The sequence below is a fragment of the Brassica rapa genome, chromosome A01 (genome assembly GCF_000309985.2).
Source record: "Brassica rapa cultivar Chiifu-401-42 chromosome A01, CAAS_Brap_v3.01, whole genome shotgun sequence".
Lineage (NCBI taxonomy): Eukaryota > Viridiplantae > Streptophyta > Magnoliopsida > Brassicales > Brassicaceae > Brassica > Brassica rapa.
In genome coordinates this window covers 9,706,847-9,730,478 of record NC_024795.2, presented here as the reverse complement: position 1 = coordinate 9,730,478, position 23,632 = coordinate 9,706,847, and the positions used below count along the sequence as shown (strand labels likewise).

The 23,632-nt window shown below is 36.0% G+C and overlaps 4 protein-coding genes across 8 annotated transcripts; 1 reads left to right on the top strand and 3 right to left on the bottom strand.

Moving 5' to 3' along the window:
• Positions 1-620: 620 nt before the first annotated feature.
• Positions 621-12,929, top strand: LOC117134456 (beta-glucuronosyltransferase GlcAT14A). Of its 4 annotated transcripts, none has more exons than XM_033292941.1 (6): positions 621-1,202; positions 2,098-2,742; positions 2,819-2,861; positions 7,994-8,026; positions 8,102-8,217; positions 12,304-12,929. In XM_033292941.1, the coding sequence occupies exons 2-6, from the start codon at positions 2,139-2,141 to the stop codon at positions 12,801-12,803; spliced, it is 1,296 nt and encodes a 431-aa protein (XP_033148832.1). In that variant the 5' UTR covers positions 621-1,202; positions 2,098-2,138; the 3' UTR covers positions 12,804-12,929. The 4 variants fall into 4 exon arrangements, with proteins under 4 accessions (XP_033148832.1, XP_033148830.1, XP_033148831.1 ...); XM_033292939.1 differs by lacking the exon at positions 621-1,202 and adding an exon at positions 1,219-1,263 and having other exon boundaries at positions 12,304-12,803; XM_033292940.1 differs by lacking the exon at positions 621-1,202 and adding an exon at positions 1,276-1,402 and having other exon boundaries at positions 12,304-12,803.
• Positions 12,930-13,020: 91 nt separating this feature from the next.
• Positions 13,021-14,603, bottom strand: LOC103867189 (E3 ubiquitin-protein ligase RMA3). 2 transcript variants are annotated; one of them, XM_009145240.3, is made up of 2 exons: positions 14,380-14,603; positions 13,021-14,008 (listed from the first exon to the last, which is right to left on the bottom strand). In XM_009145240.3, exon 2 carries the CDS (start codon positions 13,969-13,971, stop codon positions 13,237-13,239), a length of 735 nt encoding a protein of 244 aa, XP_009143488.1. In that variant the 5' UTR covers positions 13,972-14,008; positions 14,380-14,603; the 3' UTR covers positions 13,021-13,236. The 2 variants fall into 2 exon arrangements, with proteins under 2 accessions (XP_009143488.1, XP_009143497.1); XM_009145249.3 differs by having other exon boundaries at positions 13,021-13,963.
• Positions 14,604-14,841: 238 nt separating this feature from the next.
• LOC103867180 (CBS domain-containing protein CBSX5) lies at positions 14,842-17,027 on the bottom strand. Its single transcript, XM_009145229.3, has 2 exons — positions 15,998-17,027; positions 14,842-15,833 (listed from the first exon to the last, which is right to left on the bottom strand). Exons 1-2 carry the CDS (start codon positions 16,321-16,323, stop codon positions 14,996-14,998), a joined length of 1,164 nt encoding a protein of 387 aa, XP_009143477.1. The 5' UTR covers positions 16,324-17,027; the 3' UTR covers positions 14,842-14,995.
• Positions 17,028-17,473: 446 nt separating this feature from the next.
• Positions 17,474-19,435, bottom strand: LOC117128338. The gene is made up of 2 exons (XM_033280577.1): positions 18,975-19,435; positions 17,474-18,897 (listed from the first exon to the last, which is right to left on the bottom strand). Exons 1-2 carry the CDS (start codon positions 19,407-19,409, stop codon positions 18,154-18,156), a joined length of 1,179 nt encoding a protein of 392 aa, XP_033136468.1. The 5' UTR covers positions 19,410-19,435; the 3' UTR covers positions 17,474-18,153.
• Between the last annotated feature and the right edge of the window lie 4,197 nt (positions 19,436-23,632).

Genomic DNA, 23,632 nt, shown 5'->3' with positions numbered 1-23,632 from the left:
ACCAGATATAGTAATTTGGCGTGAAACCTCTATTTATTAAATGCTTCCAAACATTTTCACGGTTTGCCAATTTCGAATTGTTGCATTTCCGACAAGGACAGAACATCTTACCACTTTCTTGGGCGAGCGGTGTTGAATCTGCTTGGTGCATAAATGTCTCCAGCCCCGCAAGGTATTCTTTCGTCACTCTCCCGTTAGCATCTCTATGCATATACATCCAATTCCGCAACTCGTAAATAGTCCCAGAGCCAGCCATTTTTTTTTCTTTCACGTTTTTTGTTGTTGGTGTGTTTAAAATGATGTTCCAACATCCATATTTATAGAAAATTTCGAATCTGGTAGTTGTAATTTTACTATGAAATTACGACGAAAATTAATTGTATGGCCAAAAAAAAACGTGAGCCACCTACCAAGTTGGTGGATTCAAAATTTCCTCGTTAAGTACACGTAAAATATTTCGTCGTAAAGCACTCGCGAAATTTACGTGGATTTTACGAGGAAAAACTATTTCCTCGTAAAAGCCACGTCAATTTACATCGTCTTTACGACGAATATTTTTTGTCGTTAACTTACGACGAAATAACGATGCTTTTCTTTCTCAACGTACTTTCCTCGCAAAATCAACGTTTTTTTACGAGGATTATTTTTCCTCGTTAAACTTCCTCGGTAAAGATACGTTTTCTTGTAGTGCAACTTTTCAACATTAACTACTAAAAGTACCTTAAAATTTTAGAAAATCTATCATTTTGGAACAAAAAATAAATCTAGAAAATTATACTTTCAGGAACAGAGAGAATACTAAATATTTAATTAAATACTAATATCATTAATAGTAATAATAACAGTCTTATTAATATTTTATTGTTGATATCTTATTCTGTTTTAAAATAAAATAATAAAAATTAGAGAAATAAAAAATATAGGACATGCTTTCTATATGAAAGATTTTAAAAAAAATCTGCTGTCCTATTGATTCTCTATTTTTATATTTAAGTAAAATACCCTTTTATGAATTTTATAACATTTGTCTCTATTTATTTATTCTTTTGTAAGTCACTATCAAATTATTATCTATTTTATAAACAACGAGTTCCATACAAATTAATAAATCCTCGTGTCAGTCTAAGATAAATAAACCTTCGGCTCCTCCTGGATAGTGAAGTGCCTGGAGCTTTGTCAAGTTCAGGAAAATTGAGAACCAGGTCTTCTTTCTTTCTTTTTTCTTTTTTCTTTCTCATATAATTCACATTTTAAAGTTCATTGGTAGGTGTTTTGATCCGTCGAAATTAAAACCTGAGCCTTTCTTATTTTCAGACAGTTTAGATTTGTCTTTTCGATTTATCTTACTATATAAGATAGACTCATACTTGAAGAGCAAGTCATTACTGTTCATCACTCCTTGGTGTTTTTGTTTTCCTCATCGATTATTTCAGGATTTTTCATACTCGATTTGTTGTATATTAAAGAAAAGCATGATCAGAATTAACGATGAAACTTAATCTATGTTGATCTCTGACTATGTGTTAAGAGAAAAAAACTAGGATAGCACCAAACCAAGTTTATGTTCCTAAGCTAGCACTCAAGGTTCAAAGTCACAAAAATAGGTTTCATTAAAGAGGTAAATATACACTTATATCCCTTGGGTTAATTAATCCAAACCTTAGGGTTTAGAGTTAAGGGGTAGGGTTTTGGAATTAGGGTTTAAAATTTTATAAAAAAAAATATTAAAATAAAAAATAAAAATTTTAAAAACAGTTTTAAAAAGTATTTTTAAATTATAAAAAGAAAATTTGAAAAAAAAATAAAAAAAAAATAAATTTCGAAAAAAAAAATTATAAAAATTTCGAATCTGAAAACATATAATCTGAAACTATAAAAAAAAAAATCTTTTTTTCATTTTTTTAATTTTTATTTTATTTATTTTTGTTTGTTTATTTAATTTTAAACCAAGGGTATTAGGGATATTTTACCCTTTAATGAATGTCATTTTTGTGACTTTCTCCTTCTAGTGCTATTTTTGAGACATAAACTCCAAAAGGTGCTATTATTGACAATTGCCCATGTGTTAATTCTGTTTTTTTTTCTTATTTGGCGTAGGTTAAGAGGCAACCTCGATTTGGGACGATCTTACTTCCCTCATGATGAAGATCACACAAAGGCTCTTCATTGTAGCATCTTCAAACTCAGAAAAGAGATGGATTTTCCCTTTAGCAATGGTTTCTCTCATGTTCATATGCATAACAGCTGAATCCTTCAACATGGGTCTCTTCTCTTCCATGCGTTCCATTAACTCACTCATCTTCTCCTCCAATCTATCAACCACAAACGAAACAACCATCAAACTACCAGAGTCAAAGCTCAATCAATCCTCTTCACACCCTCCTCCTGTACAGTCTAGTCCTCGCTTTGGTTATCTAGTATCAGGGTCAAAAGGTGACTTAGAGTCTCTATGGAGAGTGTTGAGAGCACTGTACCACCCGAGGAACCAATACGTTGTTCATCTCGATCTTGAGTCTCCTGCTGAAGAAAGGCTTGAGCTGGCTAAACGTGTGAGTGAAGATCCTATTTTTCACGAAGTTGGTAATGTTTTCATGATCACAAAGGCTAACCTCGTTACATATCGTGGACCAACGATGGTGGCTAATACGCTTCACGCATGCGCCATTCTCTTGAGGCAGAGTAAAGATTGGGATTGGTTCATCAATCTCAGCGCCTCTGACTATCCTCTAGTGACTCAAGATGGTATACAAATGTTTAGTGTTTCTTTTGTGTCCTAATTTTGAATAATCTCTCAGGATCATCAGTGCCTCAATTGCAGATCTTATTCATATATTCTCGGGGCTGGACCGGAACCTCAGTTTTATCGTGATATAGTAAAAGAAGTATAGAAGACACGTCAACAAAAGGGAATGGACACGTCACCGGAAGGAAAGAAGATACCAAATATATAAGTCACTTGACAATTAATATTTTCATTATTCGAAATTGTAAAAGTTTGTAACAAACTCTCTCTCTCTCATCTCTCTCTGTGTGACGATCTCTCATCTTTGTTGATTTCCATTGCTGGAGGATCATCACTGTGAGTAGGAATTGGTGTTTTAGAACGTTGGATTCCTGATTTGGATTTATAATACAAAGTGACGTTTATCTCTTATCAAAGGTATCAGAGCTTCGACGATTCTACGGAGAACGATGACAGAAACTCGTGCGCAGTCGCAGATGAAGGAGGCGAAGGTTCGTGAGGTGGAAGGAGCTTTTGGAGCTCGAATCGAAGCTCTAGAAGTCAAGTTGGAGAGTCAATCGGAGATGTTGAGCGCGAAACTCGATCAACACATCAGTGACATGTCAGAGACGATGCGTCTTATCGCGAACCAGAAGGATCAAGCCGCGACTGGTGATAATCGTAATCCCGAGCGTTTTCCTCCGATGATGCAACCAGATCCGGGGAGAGGAAGACCAGGTATGCATCATCACTATTCTGGAATGACGCGATTGACGAAGTTGGATTTTCCGCGATTTAACGGTGAAGCGATGAAGGATTGGTTATGTAAAGTGGAGCAGTTCTTCTACATGGATAATACACCTGATGATTTGAAAGTAGGCTTGGCTTCGATGCATTTTGATGGTCTTGCTGCTACTTGGCATCGTGCGGTATTACAGTCGGAGAATCACAGGAACTTGCTACAGGATTGGCCAACTTATTCTATGTTGTTGATGGAGAGATTTGATGAATTGTTGGATGATCCTTTTGCTGAGTTGAAAATGTTGCAGGAAACAGACGGTATAGTGGAGTATCATGGGAGGTTTGAGTTGATTCGTACTCGAGTTGATCTTCCTGAGCATTATCTTGTTAGTGCTTATTTGGCGGGGTTGCGCACTGACACTCAGATGCACATTCGCATGTTTCAACCGGAGTCAGTTCGTCAATGCCTCATGTTGGGAAGATTGTATGAGAAGGCACACCCAAAGAAGTCGTTTCAAACTGGATGGTCTCAAGGGAAGCAAGCGTTTGCAGGGAAAGGATTACTATCTCACAAGAAAGAAGCTGATACGAAACCTTTTTTGCCAACGGCTCAGGATAAATCAAAAGAGTACCAACCTCAGAAGTTTCTTACTCAAGAGGAGATGAGTAAAAGACGTGCAGCAGGCTTGTGTTACTTTTGTGACGAGAAGTACACACCTGGTCATTTCCTTAAGCATAAGAAGACGCAATTATTTGTGATGGAAGTGGAGGATGAGGATGAATTAACTCCGGAGGAACAAGAGATGATTGAAGAACAAGATGGTGGTGATTTGGCTCAAATATCTGTGAATGCAGTTACGGGGGTCTCGGGGTATAGAACTATGCGAGTGAAGGGTCTTTCAGGGAAAAGAACATTATTTGTGTTGATTGATACGGGCTCAACACACAATTTTATAGATGAGAAGGTGGCTGAGAAGTTGGGATGTGAGTTATTACCTGCTGGTACTACGAGAGTGGCAGTAGCAGATGGCAGTAAACTGGGGGTTAGTGCGAAGATCAACAACTTACAATGGAGCTTTCAACATAATTCTTTCACTGCAGACTTTATGGTTATTCCTTTGGGAGGTTGTGATATGGTATTGGGGATACAATGGTTGGAACAGTGGGGTCCTATTACTTGGGATTTTCAACAATTGACGATGAAGTTTCGGAGGGGTAATAAGTTTGTGTTGCTCCATGGTCTTACTCAAGGTTCTGTACGTGAATTGAGAGCACAAAAGCTCAACTTGGAGAAGGATGATATCGCACAAGTTTCCATGATCATGGTCCAACAGTGTGATACGGAGTTTCAGGGCAGCATTCATGCTTTGAATAGTAGTGACGACACCTCGCAGTATCCTCCTATTGAAGAGTTACTCCATGATTATGCTGACATTTTTGAAGAGCCGACGACTTTGCCTCCGTTTCGGGCGAATCACAACCACAAGATTCCACTTTTGGAGGGTTCTAATCCGGTTAACCAGCGACCCTATCGTTATGCAGTACATCAAAAGAATGAGATTGATAAGATGGTGAAGGAATTATTGGGAGCAGGAACTATACAGTCCAGTTCCAGTTCGTATGCTTCGCCGGTGGTGTTGGTAAAAAAGAAGGATGGGAGTTGGCGTTTGTGTGTGGATTATAGAGGCCTTAATGGTATGACGGTTAAAGATCGTTTTCCTATTCCGTTAATTGAGGATCTTATGGATGAACTTGGGGGTGCAAAGGTGTTTTCTAAGATCGATTTGCGGGCAGGATATCATCAGGTGAGGATGGATCCATCTGATATCCACAAGACAGCCTTCAAAACTCACAGCGGTCATTTTGAGTATCTGGTTATGCCGTTTGGGTTAACAAACGCACCTGCGACATTCCAGAGCTTAATGAACACAGTGTTTGGTGAGCTGTTGCGGAAGTGTGTCCTCATATTTTTTGATGATATATTGGTTTACAGCTCTTCTTTGGAGGAACATGTCGTTCATTTACAGAGTGTATTGGAGCTTATGAGAAGAAATCAGTTGTTTGCAAAGCATAGTAAGTGCGCGTTTGCTACTGATAGGGTGGAGTATTTGGGACATTTTATACAAGAAGCGGGGGTTTCAACTGATCCTCAGAAGATTAAAGCCATTGTGGAGTGGCCGAACCCATCGACACTGAAGGCGTTGAGAGGATTTTTGGGTTTAGCAGGGTACTATAGAAGATTTGTGATGAGCTTTGGTACGATTGCTAGACCTCTCACGGTTTTAACGAAGAAAAATTGTTTTGAATGGTCTGAAGAGGCAGAGACAGCTTTTGGTACTTTGAAGAAGGCTTTATGTGAAGCGCCAGTGTTGGCTTTGCCACGATTTGACAAACCTTTTGTCGTTGAAACTGATGCTTGTGGTCAGGGAATAGGGGCTGTGTTGATGCAAGAGGGTCATCCGATCGCGTTTATTAGTCGTCATTTGAAGGGTAAACAACTCCATCTTTCTATCTATGAGAAGGAGTTACTTGCCGTGGTGTTTGCAGTGCAAAAATGGCGCCATTACCTCTTGCCTAATCACTTTGTTATCAAGACTGATCAGAAGAGTCTGAAGTATTTGTTGGAGCAACGTTTGAACACACCCATTCAACAACAATGGTTACCGAAGCTGTTGGAGTTCGATTACGAGATTCAGTATCGACAAGGCAAGGAGAATGTCGTGGCCGATGCTTTATCACGGGTTGAAGGAGCGGAGGTATTACATATGGCATTATCTGTTCTCGAGTGTGATTTGATGCAGCAGATAAAACAAGCCTATGCAACGGATGGAGCGGTAAAGGAGTTAATCGATGAGTTGAAGTCTAAACCATTTTCGAAGAAACATTTTTCTTGGTCTCAGGATATCTTGCGGAGGAAAAGTAAGATTGTAGTACCAATGGATCCGGTGATCAGGAACAAGATTCTTCAGTGGTTGCATTGTTCTGGTGTGGGAGGTCATTCTGGTAGAGATGTTACTTATCAGCGAGTTAAAAACATTTTTTACTGGAAGGGTATGATTAAGGATATCCAACAGTACATAAGGAGTTGCAGTGTTTGTCAGCAATGCAAGTATGACACTTCTGCTTATCCTGGTTTACTAAATCCCTTGCCTATTCCAGATTCAATATGGTCAGATATTTCTATGGATTTTATTGATGGACTTCCTCTGTCTTTCGGTAAATCTGTGATATTTGTGGTAGTTGATAGGTTGAGTAAAGCTGCTCATTTTATGGCTCTTGCTCATCCCTATTCTGCATCCTCGGTGGCTCAGGCTTTTCTGGATAATGTCTATAAACTTCACGGCTTTCCTCAGTCCATTACCAGTGATCGTGATGCAGTTTTCTTAAGTGACTTTTGGAAAGAGTTGTTCAGTCTACAGGGAGTGGCTTTGAACATGTCTACTGCTTACCACCCACAGAGTGATGGGCAAACAGAGGTGGTGAACAGGTGTCTGGAGACATACTTGAGGTGTATGAGCAGTGACAGACCTAAGATGTGGAGTAAGTGGCTGCCTCTTGCAGAATATTGGTATAATACCAATTTTCACACGGCTATCCAAACTACACCATTTGAAGCTGTTTATGGTCGACCACCACCGCAACATTTGCCTTATTTACCGGGAGAATCGAAGGTAGCAGTGGTTGATCAAGGTTTACGTGACAGGGAAGACATGTTGTTGATGCTTAAGTTTCATCTGTCAAGGGCTCAACATCGGATGAAGCAGTTTACCGATCAACACAGAACAGACCGTAGCTTTGAGTTGGGAGATTTCGTTTATGTAAAGCTACAACCATATCGTCAACGTTCTGTGGTGGTTCGCTCTAATCAGAAGTTAGCTCCTAAGTATTTTGGTCCTTATAAAGTCATCGACAGCTGTGGGAGTGTCGCATATAAACTGGAGCTACCGGGTGGGTCTCAAATTCATCCTGTGTTTCATGTTTCTCAGTTGAAGGAAGCAGTGGGCAATGTGGAGACTACTACGGTTTTACCTTCTGTTATTTCTGATGTGTTGATCAAGGAACCGGAACGTATTCTTGAAAGGAAGATGGTCAAGAGGCAAGGACGTGCTGCGACTAAGGTCTTGATCAAATGGCTTAATCAACCGGAGGATGAGGCAACATGGGAGTTCTTGTTTGATGTGGAGAAGCGGTTTCCTGCTTTTATACCTTGAGGACAAGGTTTTGGGGAACGGGAGGATTTGATATAGTAAAAGAAGTATAGAAGACACGTCAACAAAAGGGAATGGACACGTCACCGGAAGGAAAGAAGATACCAAATATATAAGTCACTTGACAATTAATATTTTCATTATTCGAAATTGTAAAAGTTTGTAACAAACTCTCTCTCTCTCATCTCTCTCTGTGTGACGATCTCTCATCTTTGTTGATTTCCATTGCTGGAGGATCATCACTGTGAGTAGGAATTGGTGTTTTAGAACGTTGGATTCCTGATTTGGATTTATAATACAAAGTGACGTTTATCTCTTATCATATCGACCACTCTAGCAGACTAGCCTGGAAAGCGTAATGATTCTTACTTTTGATATGTGTTTAAAAGAGTAATGATTCTTATAATGATTTTCCTTTTTCTTTTCGTAGAGAGCAACGAGCAAAGCCTTTGATCATAGACCCAGCGCTTTACTCGACAAACAAGTCAGATATCTTCTGGGTTACACCTAGTAGAACAATGCCAACTGCATTCAAACTATTCACTGGTAAGTATTGTTCATTAAGTCAACTACACTTGCAAGCAATATTCTAAAAGTCGGTATAAACGGCTATTAGATACCAGCCGTCTAGGAGGCAAATCAGGTATCAGCCAAAATCCCTTATATATTAATTGAGGATCTTTTAAAAAATTAGAACCTTAATTTTGTATTAATTAAAAAAAACCTCAATCCTATGTGGCACTTCTAAATGCCTTCTAGATCCTATTTCTAAGAATTCTAGAGCACCTAATATAAACCATAGTTTAATATAACGTTGTTACGTATTTCCATAATTATATAACATAAGAAAAGTCGATTTTAAAGTGGAGATTAATACCCGTATGAAAACATTGGCGACTGTATGTATAATACATATGAAAACCGGGCCGTCTGTATTAAGACCTGTTTGGCATTATTTGCATAACTACTAATGGCGGACAAGATTTATTAGGTTCAATGAAGATGAAGGTATAATAGCTTTAACAAAAATACAGTATCAATGAACCTATAAAAATGGCGGAATAGAGTTATTAGGTTCATCATTATCATTAGGTCCTTGCCGACAGCCTTATATATCAATAAGGTTCGTGACTGTTATTAGGTTCATCATTATTATTAGGTCCTGGCCGAGTGCCTTATATATCAGTTGTTTGTGTGTTTCGAGTAATGTTCTTGCCTGTTTAACGAATCTTCCAAAAGCTGAACAAATCACATGATTATAAATGGTAATCAAAGAAGTCTGTTGCGAATGTTAAATCTTTTTGGATAAAAATATACATTATGTACATTCACTATAAAAGTCTAAATATTCATCACATATAAGTACCGTATACTGGAATCTCTACAGTAGTTCAATTTTTGTTATTCTCTATGTTGAAGACAACAATATAATTGGAACTCTATAAACATATACTCCAGTGGACTTTTAATCTCCTATATACAGTATAGCAGGTAAGAACGAGTATGTATATAACTAATCAAACCGTCAAATTACCATTAATAATCAATAAATTAACCAGATCGTCGGTTCGAGTTAAATAAGGAAATACAGAAGTGGTTGTGATCGTATGTGTTTAAAAAGTTAATTTTGTATTTAGTAGAAGATTACTTTTGCACCAAGTCTTCCATCGAAATTAATTTGGAGTTAGAAAAGGAACATACATTAAGGAACTGACGTTTGAGAAACAAGAAAGATCCACTTTCCGTTTTAAAGGTGGAAAATATTAGGCGAATTTATTTGCCTTCATAAGCAAGCGTTTATTTGTACAGAATACTGTAGTTAATAATTAACGATCTTGCTCAAATAAGGCTACTACATGCACATATATTCATTATGTCTATAATTACAAGCCGTAATCTGTGTGGATATATCTACATATTGATTACATAAATCAATTTTATTAATTATATGTTTGACGTCTACATATACTCACGTTTACATTACCAAAGCTAGGTAATAATGATGACATCAATAAATCAGATTTTCGATTTGAAACCATTCAAATCCATGAGTCCCATTCAAATCCATGAGTCCATATAACTTGCTTCAAGTCATCCCCTATATATTGACTGAAAAAAATTTAAAAGATTGTAATTTTAAATTTGTATTAATTAAAAAAAATTATTTAGGTGTCACTTAATTAAAATGTCAATTAATTTTATGTGGCAGCATGACAAGCAATTTAAAATAATGTGTAAGTCCAAAATCAATTCGCTAGAGAAACTAATACTAACCCAAACATAAAAGTATATGATAAAAAGTATAAATAAACCAAGCTCGAAACCATATAAATGAGAGTTTCCTTATTAAAATACTTTTAATCATTGTTTAGGAAAATAATCTACCAAGAGCGTGGATCTTCTACTCCAAATATCGACAGTTACGTATAAATGATAGTTCCTTTATTATATATAGATTTCAATACTATTAACTTAATACTTTATGCATAAATATCCAATATAATTGCCTTGAGGTAAAAGAAAAGTGAAAATATGAAAAATTTATATTTAAGATGCAAAAACTTTGTCAAGGCAAGAACTAAAAATATTTTTTGGGGAGTTAAGTAAAATTATAGTAAATGCAAATCATATTAGTTAATAGTAATTATAGACGATGTTAACATATAAGCTAATCATATTTAAACGATAAGTAACCATCATCTTTCCAACTAGCAATCAGCCAAAAAAAAACTGTTTGGTTTAGTCCTTTGGAAAAAGAGATCTATTTTTACAAATTATTTTTAGATTTAATTATAAAATACAAAAACAAAATTGACTATATTACGTACGATTCAGTACAAGAAACATGTTTGCAAACTATCTACTATTTAGTAATTTGAATTAATGATGTTCAATTCGGTAAAAACTGGACCAACTAAAACCGAACAAAATCGAAATAGAAAAATTAGTTTATTTGGTAACACCACATAAACCGAATATATGTTATTTCTAGAAACCGTGGTATATAGATATGGTTCAGAATATAAACTGATCAAACCATACAAACCGAATAAACTGATTAATTAAAATATAGTAGTATAGTTTTATGCAAATTACATAATATAGTTATATACATGTAGTTTATTTTATTTATATGATCTTGATATTTGAGACGTTAATATGAATAATTGGTTATTCTTAAGTAAAGGCTTTCTTTGACATATATTTGTCTTAAATTTAGTATATTGTTATTTTTTTGTTTTCATCTTATAAATCTATAATAACTAATTTATTTAACAATTATTTTTAATCCCATATATATTAACTGATGATCATTTAAAAAAAAAGAAATTTTGCTTATGTGTCACTTAATTAGGATGACAATTTAGCTTACGCGGCAGCTTAAGAATCAATTGAAAAAATGTTAGTCCAAATCCAATTACTATGGAATATTATATTAAGCCAAAATATAAGAAAAGTGTAATCTTTCCTTAAATAAAAGCTACGAAATTACATAATATGATTAACATATATAAGACAAGTAATGACTATGAATAATAAATATTTGATAACAATTTTTATATCATTCTTCATTTTTGTTTAATTTTATATTATTAAAAAAAATTAAACAATCACATTAACCATATAATAAAAATATGTTTTTTCTTATATGTTATATTTTAATTTTTTAAAATGACTTTAAATTACAAAAATAAGGAAAACTTATATGTTATATTTTTTTTTTGAAATGACTTTAGATTACAAAAATGAGGAAACCTTATATGTTATTTTTTTCTTATATGTTAGATTATTTCTTATATGTTATATTTTGATTTTTTTAAATGACCGTAAATTACAAAATGTAAGTTTTTTAAGCATACGACTAAAAACATTAAAATGACATGTATCAATTCGATGGTTGATGTGAAACTTTTCAAAACCATATGGAAGATAAATGCCAAAATAATTCAACTGTAAAAACAAATTGTTTACTTTTTTTCAAGAATGTGTTCAGGGAAAAAAACTAAGGTTTTTGTGTCATAATTTATTTAATGTTCAATCCAACCAATCCATGATATATTAATTATAGTTTAGTTCAACAGTTTTTTAAAAAAATTGATCCGGTCCATCGGAATAAATGATATAATATCAACAAAACATATTATTTATGTATAAATAAAATAATCAAATATAAAAAGAAAGTTATCGATAATATATACAAATAAACTTACCCTGCGCAAAGCGCAGGTCTTATCCTAGTGATTTTCTTAAAACTCGATTTATGTTATTTAAATATGTTATTAAAACAATCTAAATCGTTTAAATCAGTTTGAATTGGTCTAGTTCTTTTAAATCAAGCAATAATTGTTAATTCAAATCCACAAAATCTATCTAATTTTTTTTCTTTTGTACATCTAGTTTTTGTAATTATCAAAATAATTTTATAATTAAATCTAAAAACTAAAATATCTAATTTATGTAAAATATATAAAATCAATAATTTGTTAACAATTAAGTCCTGCATATGCCTCAAATAATCCACTTAGTCATTAGTTCTCTACTAATGCCTAGTTACCATCTAAAGATTTTTAAGTGATGTAATGATTATGGAAACGTTGGTGACTAAGTTACATGTTTGACCGGAAACTCTAGGTTCTGCTTGGATGGTCCTATCTCGTTCCTTTGTAGAATATTGCATCTGGGGATGGGACAATCTTCCAAGGACTCTGTTAATGTACTACACTAACTTCCTCTCTACACCGGAAGGTTATTTCCACACAGTGATATGCAATGCACCAGAGTATTCGAGCACGGTGGTTAACAGTGACCTGCATTACATCTCATGGGACAAACGTCCACAACAGCATCCTAAGATGCTCAACATCAGTGATACAAAGAAGATGATTGCAAGCGGAGCTGTGTTTGCCCGCAAGTTCACACACAATGATCTTGCCTTGGACAAGATTGACACAGAGCTCCTCGGTAGAGGTAATGGAAGTTTTACACCTGGTGGTTGGTGTGCTGGCAAACCGAACTGCTCAAAGGTTGGTGATCCGTCAAAGATCAATCCCGGTCTAGGAGCTGACCGGATAAGCGGGCTTGTTAGCAGACTTATTTCGCCGTCTAAACTGACTCGAAGACAATGCAGATAGGCTCCCTTTGCCTGCAGCTGAACTTAGAGGCGGTTTCTGTTTATATGTTTCATGTCTTGATGCAATGTGACCAAACAAGGTGGATTTTGTGTTTCTGAAGCCATAATAATATACCAATTCATTCTTCTCCTTAAATACAAACCCCACTCGAAATATAATTTATCTGATAAAAACAGACAACAGAACAACTTATAGAATAGAAGATGAAGTGTTCATATGATTCTTTAACAAATATTTATATATATATATATATGGTTCATAAAGATTAGATACAAGCACGTATATGTCTTCAGATATGCAATACACAGCGAGTAAATGGCCTGCCATTTGAGACCTAACTCGGAACAATAGTGTCTGTACTTGTTATACCATAAAGTTTACAGTTTATATACATTTCAAAAACTATACAAGAGGGAGAGGGAGAGAGAGAGAGCTAGAAGAGAAGGAGGCAAAGGAAGATGCAGAAGAAGAAGAATATGGATACCCGGTTAAGAGATTTCTCACGCTGCATCATCCTCTGGCTTTGATAAGGCTGAGCTATTGCGTTTGTGAAGGTTCCGAATATCCTGGTGTAGACCAAGTCCCCAAACATCCCAATCACCGGGTAGAGGAAACTCATCATGACTGCATTCGCAAGGTCGGTTGATTCGGTTGTGGTGAAGCCACGAGGGGAGTATTGGTTGCGGTGGCTGTGAAACGTTGGAGACATTGTTCGATGATGTTGCAACCTTGGGTTCAGAGATGATCCTGAAGTGATTGGTGGAGCAGGTCTCCGTGGTATTACTGCGTCTTGTTTCTTCGAGCCAAAGTCGGAAGACATGCCTCTTCCGTAGAGAGGAACCAGTGAGGTGACGGCGATGTTGGATTTGCAGACAGGGCAGTTGCTGTGGTGCTGATCGATTGAGACGGATGTTAACTGAACGTGCAACCATTTGTAAATGCAAGGCCAGCAGAAAAGATGTCCGCAGAGAGTGACCACCGGATCATGGGCTGTGTCTAGGCAGATGTTGCAATCAAAACAGCCACTTTCGTTAGCGTTGTGACCATCAATAGGACCAGTGACAAGATTAGGTTTTGGTTTGGCTAAGAAGGAATCGTCATGTGCTTGTTGAGCATCAGACATGAAGAAGTTCCCTTCTAATTCCATGGGAGGTAAAATACTGTTCATGGAACACAATAACACATAACATTGTCAGCTATGTTATCTGCAGAACACAAACATTCTCAAGATCATTCCACCCAGACAATGATTTTGATCAAACCTGAATTGACTTGTGTTTCTAATTGTCAAATCCTAAGCAAATGTACTCATTTGCTAAAACCAAAAATCAGAATAGTCAAAGATATTATTCTTGTCTTAATTCTAAACAAAAATCAATACGGTCGAAATCAGGATTCAGATTTCAATTCTCTTAAGCCAAAAAAAGTCCCTAACTTTACCAGTTTTATTCCTCTAAAATCCATAAAGAGAGGGACTTGCAGACCTAAATCATCCATTGACATACGCGAGACAGAAGAATCAACAGAGACAATGACAAAAGAGAATCCACACAAAGACAGATGAAGAAGAACGTACCGAGTCGGAGATGAGGAAAATCGCCGATGAGAGGGGGTTTCAGGGATTGGGTGATGTTAATTCGCTCTACAAGTCGATGTCTTTTCAACGTGCGGTGATGATTAATGGAGGTTTTAACGACAAGGACGGTGATGGCTTCGCTTCTTCTTCGTCTTTGTTTTAGCCTTTTCTTTATTACCGAACAAACTAAAATATCTTAAAGGTTAGTTTCTTATTTTTACTGGATAGCTTTTGTAAAAGATAATGCTGTAACTCTTACCATCCCACTGATCTCGGAATTAAACTTTAAACAATTAAAAATTACAATCATGTATTTTCCAATAAATTAAGGTAATCAATTATTTAGAGTTGTGGTTTACTTTCTTTAATCAATTAAAAGGGTTTGTTAAATAAAACAAAGCAAAATTAGTACGTGATGTTGTTACTTATGGTAAGTATTTTCTAAAATTAAACTGATTGATATATTTAAACAAACGAAAATAATTTTGTTCCTTTTTAATTAATAGCAAACTCCAACCGGCTCATCCACAACACACACAACCAAAAAAAACCCTTAACAACACATTTTATTGTTTTTTTGCTGGGTTTTAGTAATTGACAAAAAAAAAAAGGATATCTACAAAAATTTCCTAAAAACTTTTAAGATATCAACAAAAGTAACCATGCCAACAAAACAGCCATCTTTGTCAATCACCCACGTGTAATTCGTACGGTGAGTAATCGCCTGAATCATCACCGCCATCAACGAGCTCTTAGGATTACACACTACCGCCTCCGCCTTCCTCGCCATTCTCGTCGATATACTCATCGACCTCCCCAACGACCTCGCCGGAGACTCTTCATCCGACGAGTACCCCGACGTCGGCGACGACGAGAGCGAGAGAGTATCCAAAAGCGAGAGCAAACCAATCTGTCCCTTGCTCTCCAGACGCTCTCTCACTTCCTGGACGAGGCTCTCCGGCGGATTCACACCGTCTAAGTACTCCATCAAGTACCCGGCGGAGAGCGTCGCCACCGCCGCCGCAGCTGTCTCGTCGCAGCAAGTCAGTGTCATCGGAGAGATTTCTCCGATCAGGTACATCAGTGAATCATCTCCCTCGTTGTCGACAACCGCGACGGAGGTTTGGTCGGCGAGAGCGCGGGAGATGGCGGAGACGACGGCGGAGGCGGAGGAGTTGTAGTCGACGGCGAGAATTGCGTGCGAGCTGTTGATGATACCGAGATCGGAGATTGACATCGAAGGCAGAGGAGAGAACGCGGCGATGCACCCGAGGAGGAAGCGTACGATATCTTCTTGTGTGATCCAGCAGAATCTTTGTCCGTTCGAGTGGGTGGTGGTGGTGGTGTGTGAAACGTTGTCGTTTTGCTGTCTCTTCTTGGTGGCGGTCTTTGTCTGGATCGGGACAATCAGATTATGTGCTCCTTGGATTATCAGATCAATGGCTTCAACTAAGCTGAACAAAATCAAATCAAAGTTAATCTTAGTGACGTATAGAGGAATAATATATAAAGATCGAGTTTTTATTTAAAAACAGAGCATAGTAACAGAGGAAGAGCGAGAAAGATTGAATTTTTATAAAAGCCCATGTTTGGATTTTGAGAAATCGAGACTACAAACCTGCAGGAGGGTTGAACATGGAGGACGAGGGAGCGAGTTGGCGGGAGAAGAACAGAGACAGGCGAGTTCAACGCAGAGAGTGTGTGGACTTCGTCTTTGGACAAGTGGCAGATGACGTCAGCCATTGATATCTTTCCCAGACACTCGCACTCTGCCACATCATCATGGTCGTGATTGCAGTTCCAGACGGAGAGGAAAGGATCGTCAGAGGATTTGAGGGCAGCGATGGCGTCGGATACGGAGGAGGAAGAGGCGGAGAGACAACGGAGAGGAGGCTTGCCGAGACAGAGGTCAGTAACGTCGTATGAGAGAAGAGACAGTGCCATCAAAAATCAAGGAAAGAGAGGAAGAAGAAGAAGAAGTCTCTAGAAAGTATGATGATGGACACAGAGATAAAGAGTGGAGGGGACTTATAAAGAAAAGAGATGGGGTAGTACGATGTAAGTGACACATAGACCACCTCGATGTGAATAATTATAAAATCATAACCTGGCTAGGAGTAGGACATGTATAATTGTATATCGGCAGTAAAAGAGTTTACAATGAAATCTATACTATTATTTGCGAAATAAATTTTAGATTTAGAACTCTCACATTAAATGTTAGAGCGGTTAATATCTATACTACCCTTAATGAATTTATATATAATTAACTATATAATCAAAAACAAATTTCTATTAATAATATTATTATTAATTTTTAAAAAGATAATTTTTATATATTTTGTTGTTATCTTAAAACATATATTTAATTATAAAATTTAAAACCCTTAATGAATTTTTATATATAGAACTTTCACATTAAATGTTAGAGCGGTTAATCTCTATACTATCCTTAATGAATTTATATATAATTAACTATATAATCAAAAACGAATTTCTATTAATAATATTATTATTAGTTTTTAAAAAGATAATTCTTCTATATTTTGTTTATCTAGGTGTTTTGTCCGCGATGCGGGCTTAAATATTTTCATAAATTTTTGAAAAGTTTTTTGTACACTATATTCATTATATTAAAATAAATCTTAAAATAACTCAATATTCTATTTTTAATTATATCATTTATGTTTTTTTAACTTTTTACTAATTTTTTTTTTCAGATAACAATACTAATTAATTACATATTAAAAACAAATTTTATTTATAATATTAGATTTTTTTAAATAAGATAATTCTTATATATTGTGTTGTTATCTTAATTATTTTTCAATTATAAAAGTTAGGAAAATAACATATAACCAATTCATAATTAAATATTAATCAACTAAATTTGTATAAAGATATTTTTTACAATATTTCTAATATGTGAATGTTTTCTTCTAAAATTTCTACACAATAATAAATATATATATTTTAATTTAATTTTTCGTCATATATATATATATGTATATATATAATTTGATGTTTGATTTATTTTTTTGAAAACATAAATAATAAGTTATTATGCTGGTTTTTGAATTAATAAAAAATAAACGAGAAATCGGCCAAAAAAACACTGAACTTTGCGGGAATTGCCAAAAGAAACCTGGACATATGGGCTAGCCAATAAAATCATGAACTTTTGTTGACTTTTCGGGTTTATTAAGAAACTTACGATTGACTGACCAGATTAACACACCGTTAACCGAGTTAACTGTTAATTAAGCGGACGTTTATTTTGGGTGTTAAAGTATACGACGTCGTTTCATCACTTTGTCTGATTAAAGACAAACGACGTCGTTTATATAGCTGTGTTATTAAAAATATGGGTTTCCTACGGCTCGAACTCGTGTACTCGGGTTTAATGGTAGGGGTTTTTGCCACTGAGCTAGTGGACTTTGCGATAGATTTACGAACACAATTTCTTTTATTCTTCGAATCCGAGTTAAAGACAAATTAATGAAACGACGCGTTTTATATTAACTTTTTATTAAAAAGATGGGGTTCCATCGACTCGAACTCGTGCACTCGGGTTTAATGGTAGGGGTTTTTGCCACTGAGCTAGTGGACTTTGCAATGTATGTACGAACACAGTTTCTTTTATTCTCTTTGAATCCGAGTTAAATGAATCAAAAAGAAACGACGGCGTTTTCTCCTCCGATTGGTATAAACCCTAAATGGGCGAAATCATAAATCCAGTTCGCGATTCAAGCTCGATTCTCTTCGATCTCGTCCTTAAGAATCTCGATTCTCATCTCTGCTTCTTCCATTTACAGGTCTGATCCCAAAACTGTAGGTTTCACGCCACTTAGAGGTTGTGTAGAAAGGAGCAACAAATTCAGAGAGTTTTCTACCCACGCCAAGGATGACCTTAGCAGCATGGATGCATGGAATACCATTCATTTGCCAGCTTCGACATGCACAAGTCTCATTCTCCAAATTCACCACGTAAGACTGGTCTCTATCTTCCACCTCAGTCTCTGGCCCAATTGCCCAACGCAGACTACATTCTTTTGACTTCTTCTCAACCCTGTCTAACTCTTTATGTGTCTTTGGGGTGAACCTAGTCTTCCTGTCCTTAGCCATCTTAGACCTATTGTAGTTCCTAGTCATACATTGGCGCCTAATCTCCTCTAACATGTCTAGCAGAGGTTTCTTCCTAGGCTCCCTGATGGTCTTGTTGAAGGACTCACACAAGTTGTTCAGATTATCATTACAGTAGGAGCCTATCTTGAAGAAAGCTCTAGACCAAGTCTCTGGCTTTGTCTTTATCAGAGATGCATGTGCGCCAGGATCATAGTTCTTAAGCTCGTCCATGTTGTAGTTGAACATACCAGGAGTGTAGCTCCTTGCAATGAACCAGAAGAACCTCTGTAACCTTAGATCTTTTCCACCTTTCCTCCAGTTCTCGTAGATATGGCGACAACACTGTCTATGCTCAGCTTCTGGAAGGAGAGTATGAACTGCCTTCACTAATCCCTACAAGATCAGAAAAAAAAAAAAATCAGAAACAAGAATCAAACATTCATTGAGTATCATGAAAGCAAAGTGTTTACCTTTTGTTTGTCAGACATTATAACAAAGCCGTTCCCATTTTCCAATCCCAAATCCAAGGCCAAACGCTTCACAAACCAATCCCAATTTGTATCATTCTCTATCTCCACTACAGCCCAAGCAATAGGGACAATCCTATTGTCTCCATCTCTTCCAACCGCAGCCAACAACTGTCCCTTGATGTCCCATTTCAAAAAGGCTCCATCTAAGCCAATAACAGGCCTACAAGTCTTCTTCCATGCTTCCTTTTGTGCTTGGAAACACATGTAGAGTCTATAGAACCGCTGCTTGCTTCCAACCGTGGCTCCTGGTATGGTCTCAATTTCCATGGTTGATCCAGGATTGCTCCTCAATATCTCTGCTTGGTAATCCCAGATTTTATCAAAATGCTCTTCATGGGTCTTCCTCCTTTCTTTCATCACCTTCGTCTTGGCCATAATGCATGAGTTTTCTAAAACTTCCATCTTATACTCCCTCAATATCTCAGCCTGTATCTCCTTTGCCGTGAGCTTAGGATTCAGCCTTAACCTCTCAGCAAATAGACTTGCAATTGCTGACCTCTTAAGTATCTTGGAATACCCTGTCCTCTCACACTTATGGTCATTGACGTATGTTTTTACCATCAACTTCTGTTTCCTCCTATCATACGAACAGTAGACCATTCAGGGACAAGGAGCCTCATCATCTCTCATCTCAGCGGCACATTTTGCACCCATCTTCAAGCTACTGGATCTGTAGTACTTGATGTTGTATCTGGTTTTCAGGGTATACCTCAGACAAGCATGTTTGAAGTCCTCAGCATCTGAAAATGTCTTGCCTAGCTGAAGGAGCTCCTCTGGATCAGTGTCTTCTCTGTAAGCTTGCGCAGGTCTCATCTCCTCTTCATTCTCATCATCTGATGACACAGGATCAGGGATTTTATCATCATCCCATGCATCATCATCGCCTTCGTCTTCATCAACCTCACAGTCATCATTTTTTGCTTTATCACCAAAATAAAGACTCAAATCTGTACAACCAACTTCCTCAATGCCAGCAATACCGTTCTCATCTTCCCTACCATCATCACCTATATCCCCAAATTCCTCAATCTGGAGAAATTCTTCTCTGTCATCACCATCATCACCTAGACTCCTCTCCGAGTTTACCTTCTGCTTCTTCGATTGTCTAGGAGACACAGGCGACCCGCCATATGAAGTTCCCCGCCTTGTCTTCTTCGCAACTGTTGATGCCAACATCTCAGTCTCTGGCCATTCCTCTCTGTCATCACCAGAAGGAGCCACATTTACCTTATGCTTCTTCGAAACTCTAGGAGACAGAGTTGAACCACGCCTCGTGGCCTTCACCGGAGATGGCGACCCATATGAAGTTCCCCTCCTCGTGGTCTTCTCCGGAGATGACGCAGGCGACCCATATGAAGTTCCCCGCCTTGTCTTCGACGCCTTCGACACCTCTGTAGATGCCAACATCGATATCCCTTCAACGCTTTTACGAATCCTCGATCTCTCCGGCGATGACAAACTCACAGAAGCATCGCGTTCTCCACCCTTCTTCGACTCTTGAACCGCTTCGTCACTCCCGTAATCGAAATTCCTCATCGCTCCGAAAATCATTACCTCCCTTCCATTCCTTGTGAACTTCGTCTTTACCATCTCCTCACCATTACAAGAGAAATCCCCAAATCGATTTGAGAAATTAGGGTTACGTTCAAACACGGGTTTCATTTTGTTTGATTGAAATCAAACACATCTTTTGATCAATAAAAATAAACATGTGTGATAATCTTCCGAAAAGTCCACTAGCTCAGTGGCAAAACCCCCTTAGGACCACGAGTGCACGGGTTCGAGTCCAGCTAACAACAATTTTAATTAAGCAAAACGACGTCGTCTTGAGATTTTGTGTTTAACAAAACAACTGAATGAAACGACGTAGTTTCACTAAACGGAAGTAATTAACGGTGAGTTAACACTGTCTTAACTGTCGGTTAACGGTGTGTTAATCTGGTTAGTCAACCGTAAGTTTGTGAATTAACTAAAAAAGTCAACAAAAGATCTGGGTTTTATTGGTCAGGCTCGAGTATAGGTTTCTTTTGGCAATTCCCGCAAAGTTCAGTGTTTTTTTGGCCGATTTCTCAAAAATAAACTAATAAATATTTGTAAAATGATTAAGCCCGCGGATGCGGACAAAACACCTAGTTTAAAATACAATATGAGTTTGAAAAGCAATGTGTTTAATGGTGAAAAAAAAAATTTTTAACGGTGAAAAAAACATGTTTTAATATATGGTGGAGGTGAAAACAAGTAAGATTATCAAACGACAAAAAGACAAAAATCACAAAAATATATTAAAAACGCATAGGAGTAATGGATAACTAATAACTGCAGTAATAAAACATGAGAGATAACTACCTTACCACCTTTAACCCCTGTTCAGAAACGCGTTAGACGCTAGTCGAACCGTCGGATTGGACCTAGCGCCTAAAAAGAAAATCGGAAATTAATAAAAAATTATACGGGACATAATTTTTAGATTGTTTATTATGTTATATAACATATTAATCTTTAATTGTGTATAACTTTAATACATTTTCATGTTTAAGATTGTATAAACACATAAAAATAGAATATATAAATTCAATATAGTGTAATTTTCATCAAAATTATGAATATAAATGATATTTATAAAATTTTAGATCAAATAAATAAATAAAAATATTATTAAAAATAAAATAAAAATTAAAAAATAATATAAAAATAGATTAGACGGCTAGACGGTCATTTAGGCGGTATAGACGGAGAAAATCAGATATCTAATTTCTTAAACCAATTTGGCATAAATTAGAACAGAAGAGTCACGTGTAATGTCCAGACGGCCGATTTTTAGAACAGAGCTTTTAACCATTAAAATTTAGCAAATGACTATCTACACTAATAAATAATTAGCAAATTACTACATATGCCAAAATTCATGATGAATTTCGGCACATGCTATCTCTTGCATATTGTATTTATACCTTGGAATTATTCAAATGAAAGTACATGATGTGAAAAATAAAGAGATATTTAAGACAAACATTGATTGTATTCGATCAAACATACGGTTCTTCTTGGTCGTTTTAGTCACGGTAAATGGATCAAATTCTTGTTCTTGGAGAGTTTCTTAAGAAAGATAGAATCTTAGAAAAGTTTGAAAGTTCAAAAATCTACTTGTAAGTGATTAGCTGTGACGTTTTAGAAAGTCACAACAATAAAAGGGTCGTTTTACAAGACATGTTGATGTCGTCATAATAATTAGACGACAAGATCAAATAAGCTTTTGGAAAAATAGGGCCAAAATTAAATGATACTATTAAGAGTCGCAAGATCATGTTTTATGAAGTTGGTCTCAAGGTCGGCTTTGTTTGGTGTAACAATACATGGTTGTTTTAGGGAGTCTCTGAGTTTTTTTTCCTGCTCAGCTATAAATAAATAGATAGTTTTGTAGTAGGAGACTTAAAGTGATATTTCTGTTCCATCATTTCATTACCTTCTCCAGTGTTTTCGACTTAATCTTCCTATTAACTCCAAAATATTGTTGGAAGTTGAGATTGACAAAGAAACTCAAGAGATACATAAATCTGTTAAGAGATGAATCATTCAAGATCGTCAAAAGATACGGGTTATACCCAGGGATGGATCCAAAAATATATTTACTATGGAGTTCACATTGCAACAAACATTTAGTTTAAGAGCATCTGAATAAATTTTAAAGTAGTTATTGAAGAAGAAGAAAAGAGTATGTGGCACATGCCATACCTTTACCTGCGTCCGCCCCAAGTTATAACTCATTCATGTAAAGTAGTGGAACAGAGCAAACAGTAAGCCCACCAGAAGCAAATGATAAAATATTTAAATTCATACCTTTTTTTTTTTGAAAAGTATTTAAATTCATACTTTATAGGTAAGATTAGGGAAATGTTTAATATGATGCTTCTTAGGGGTCAAGTCGTATAAAAGAACTAACCAAAGATATTGATTAGATATGAGTCATATGACCAAAGTTTTCCAATTTTATATTTTTCTTTTTGTGAGGGAAATTATGATCCTAAATTCCTAATTGTGAGTTTATGCACTTAATGGTTTTTGTGTGGTGACCTTTAATGATATTTACCAGACACGTTTTAGTTTCTTTTTAATCGGCTACTCCAACTGTCGAACAAGCTGGCGGTGGGAATCAAACATTTTTCTCAAATTACTTTTTCAATACTAAGTCTATTATTTTTTCGCATTTTGCAATCTTCTTCTTTTCTTTCATAGAGATATTTACTTTCCAGGTCTATATGCCAATGGTATTATATATATAGATATATTGGCATATATATATATATTCTTATTTTTAATATTAATCAGCAACTTTTATTAACTAGCGGTGTCTTATAGGGGCGGTTTTAAATTTGTAGTAGACTTTAATAAAATTGCAGATTTGTAACTAAAATGATATATAATCATATTTACAAATAAATTATATATATTGATTATTTAAATTTTTAGGATCAAAATGAATATGGCGTTTTGTTGTGGTCAAAACTGATGTTAATAATTTTTTTCTATTAATTTGAAGGTATCTCTAATTTATGGTAAAATCCATACTAATTTTTAAAAAGGAAGTGCAGTTTACAAAT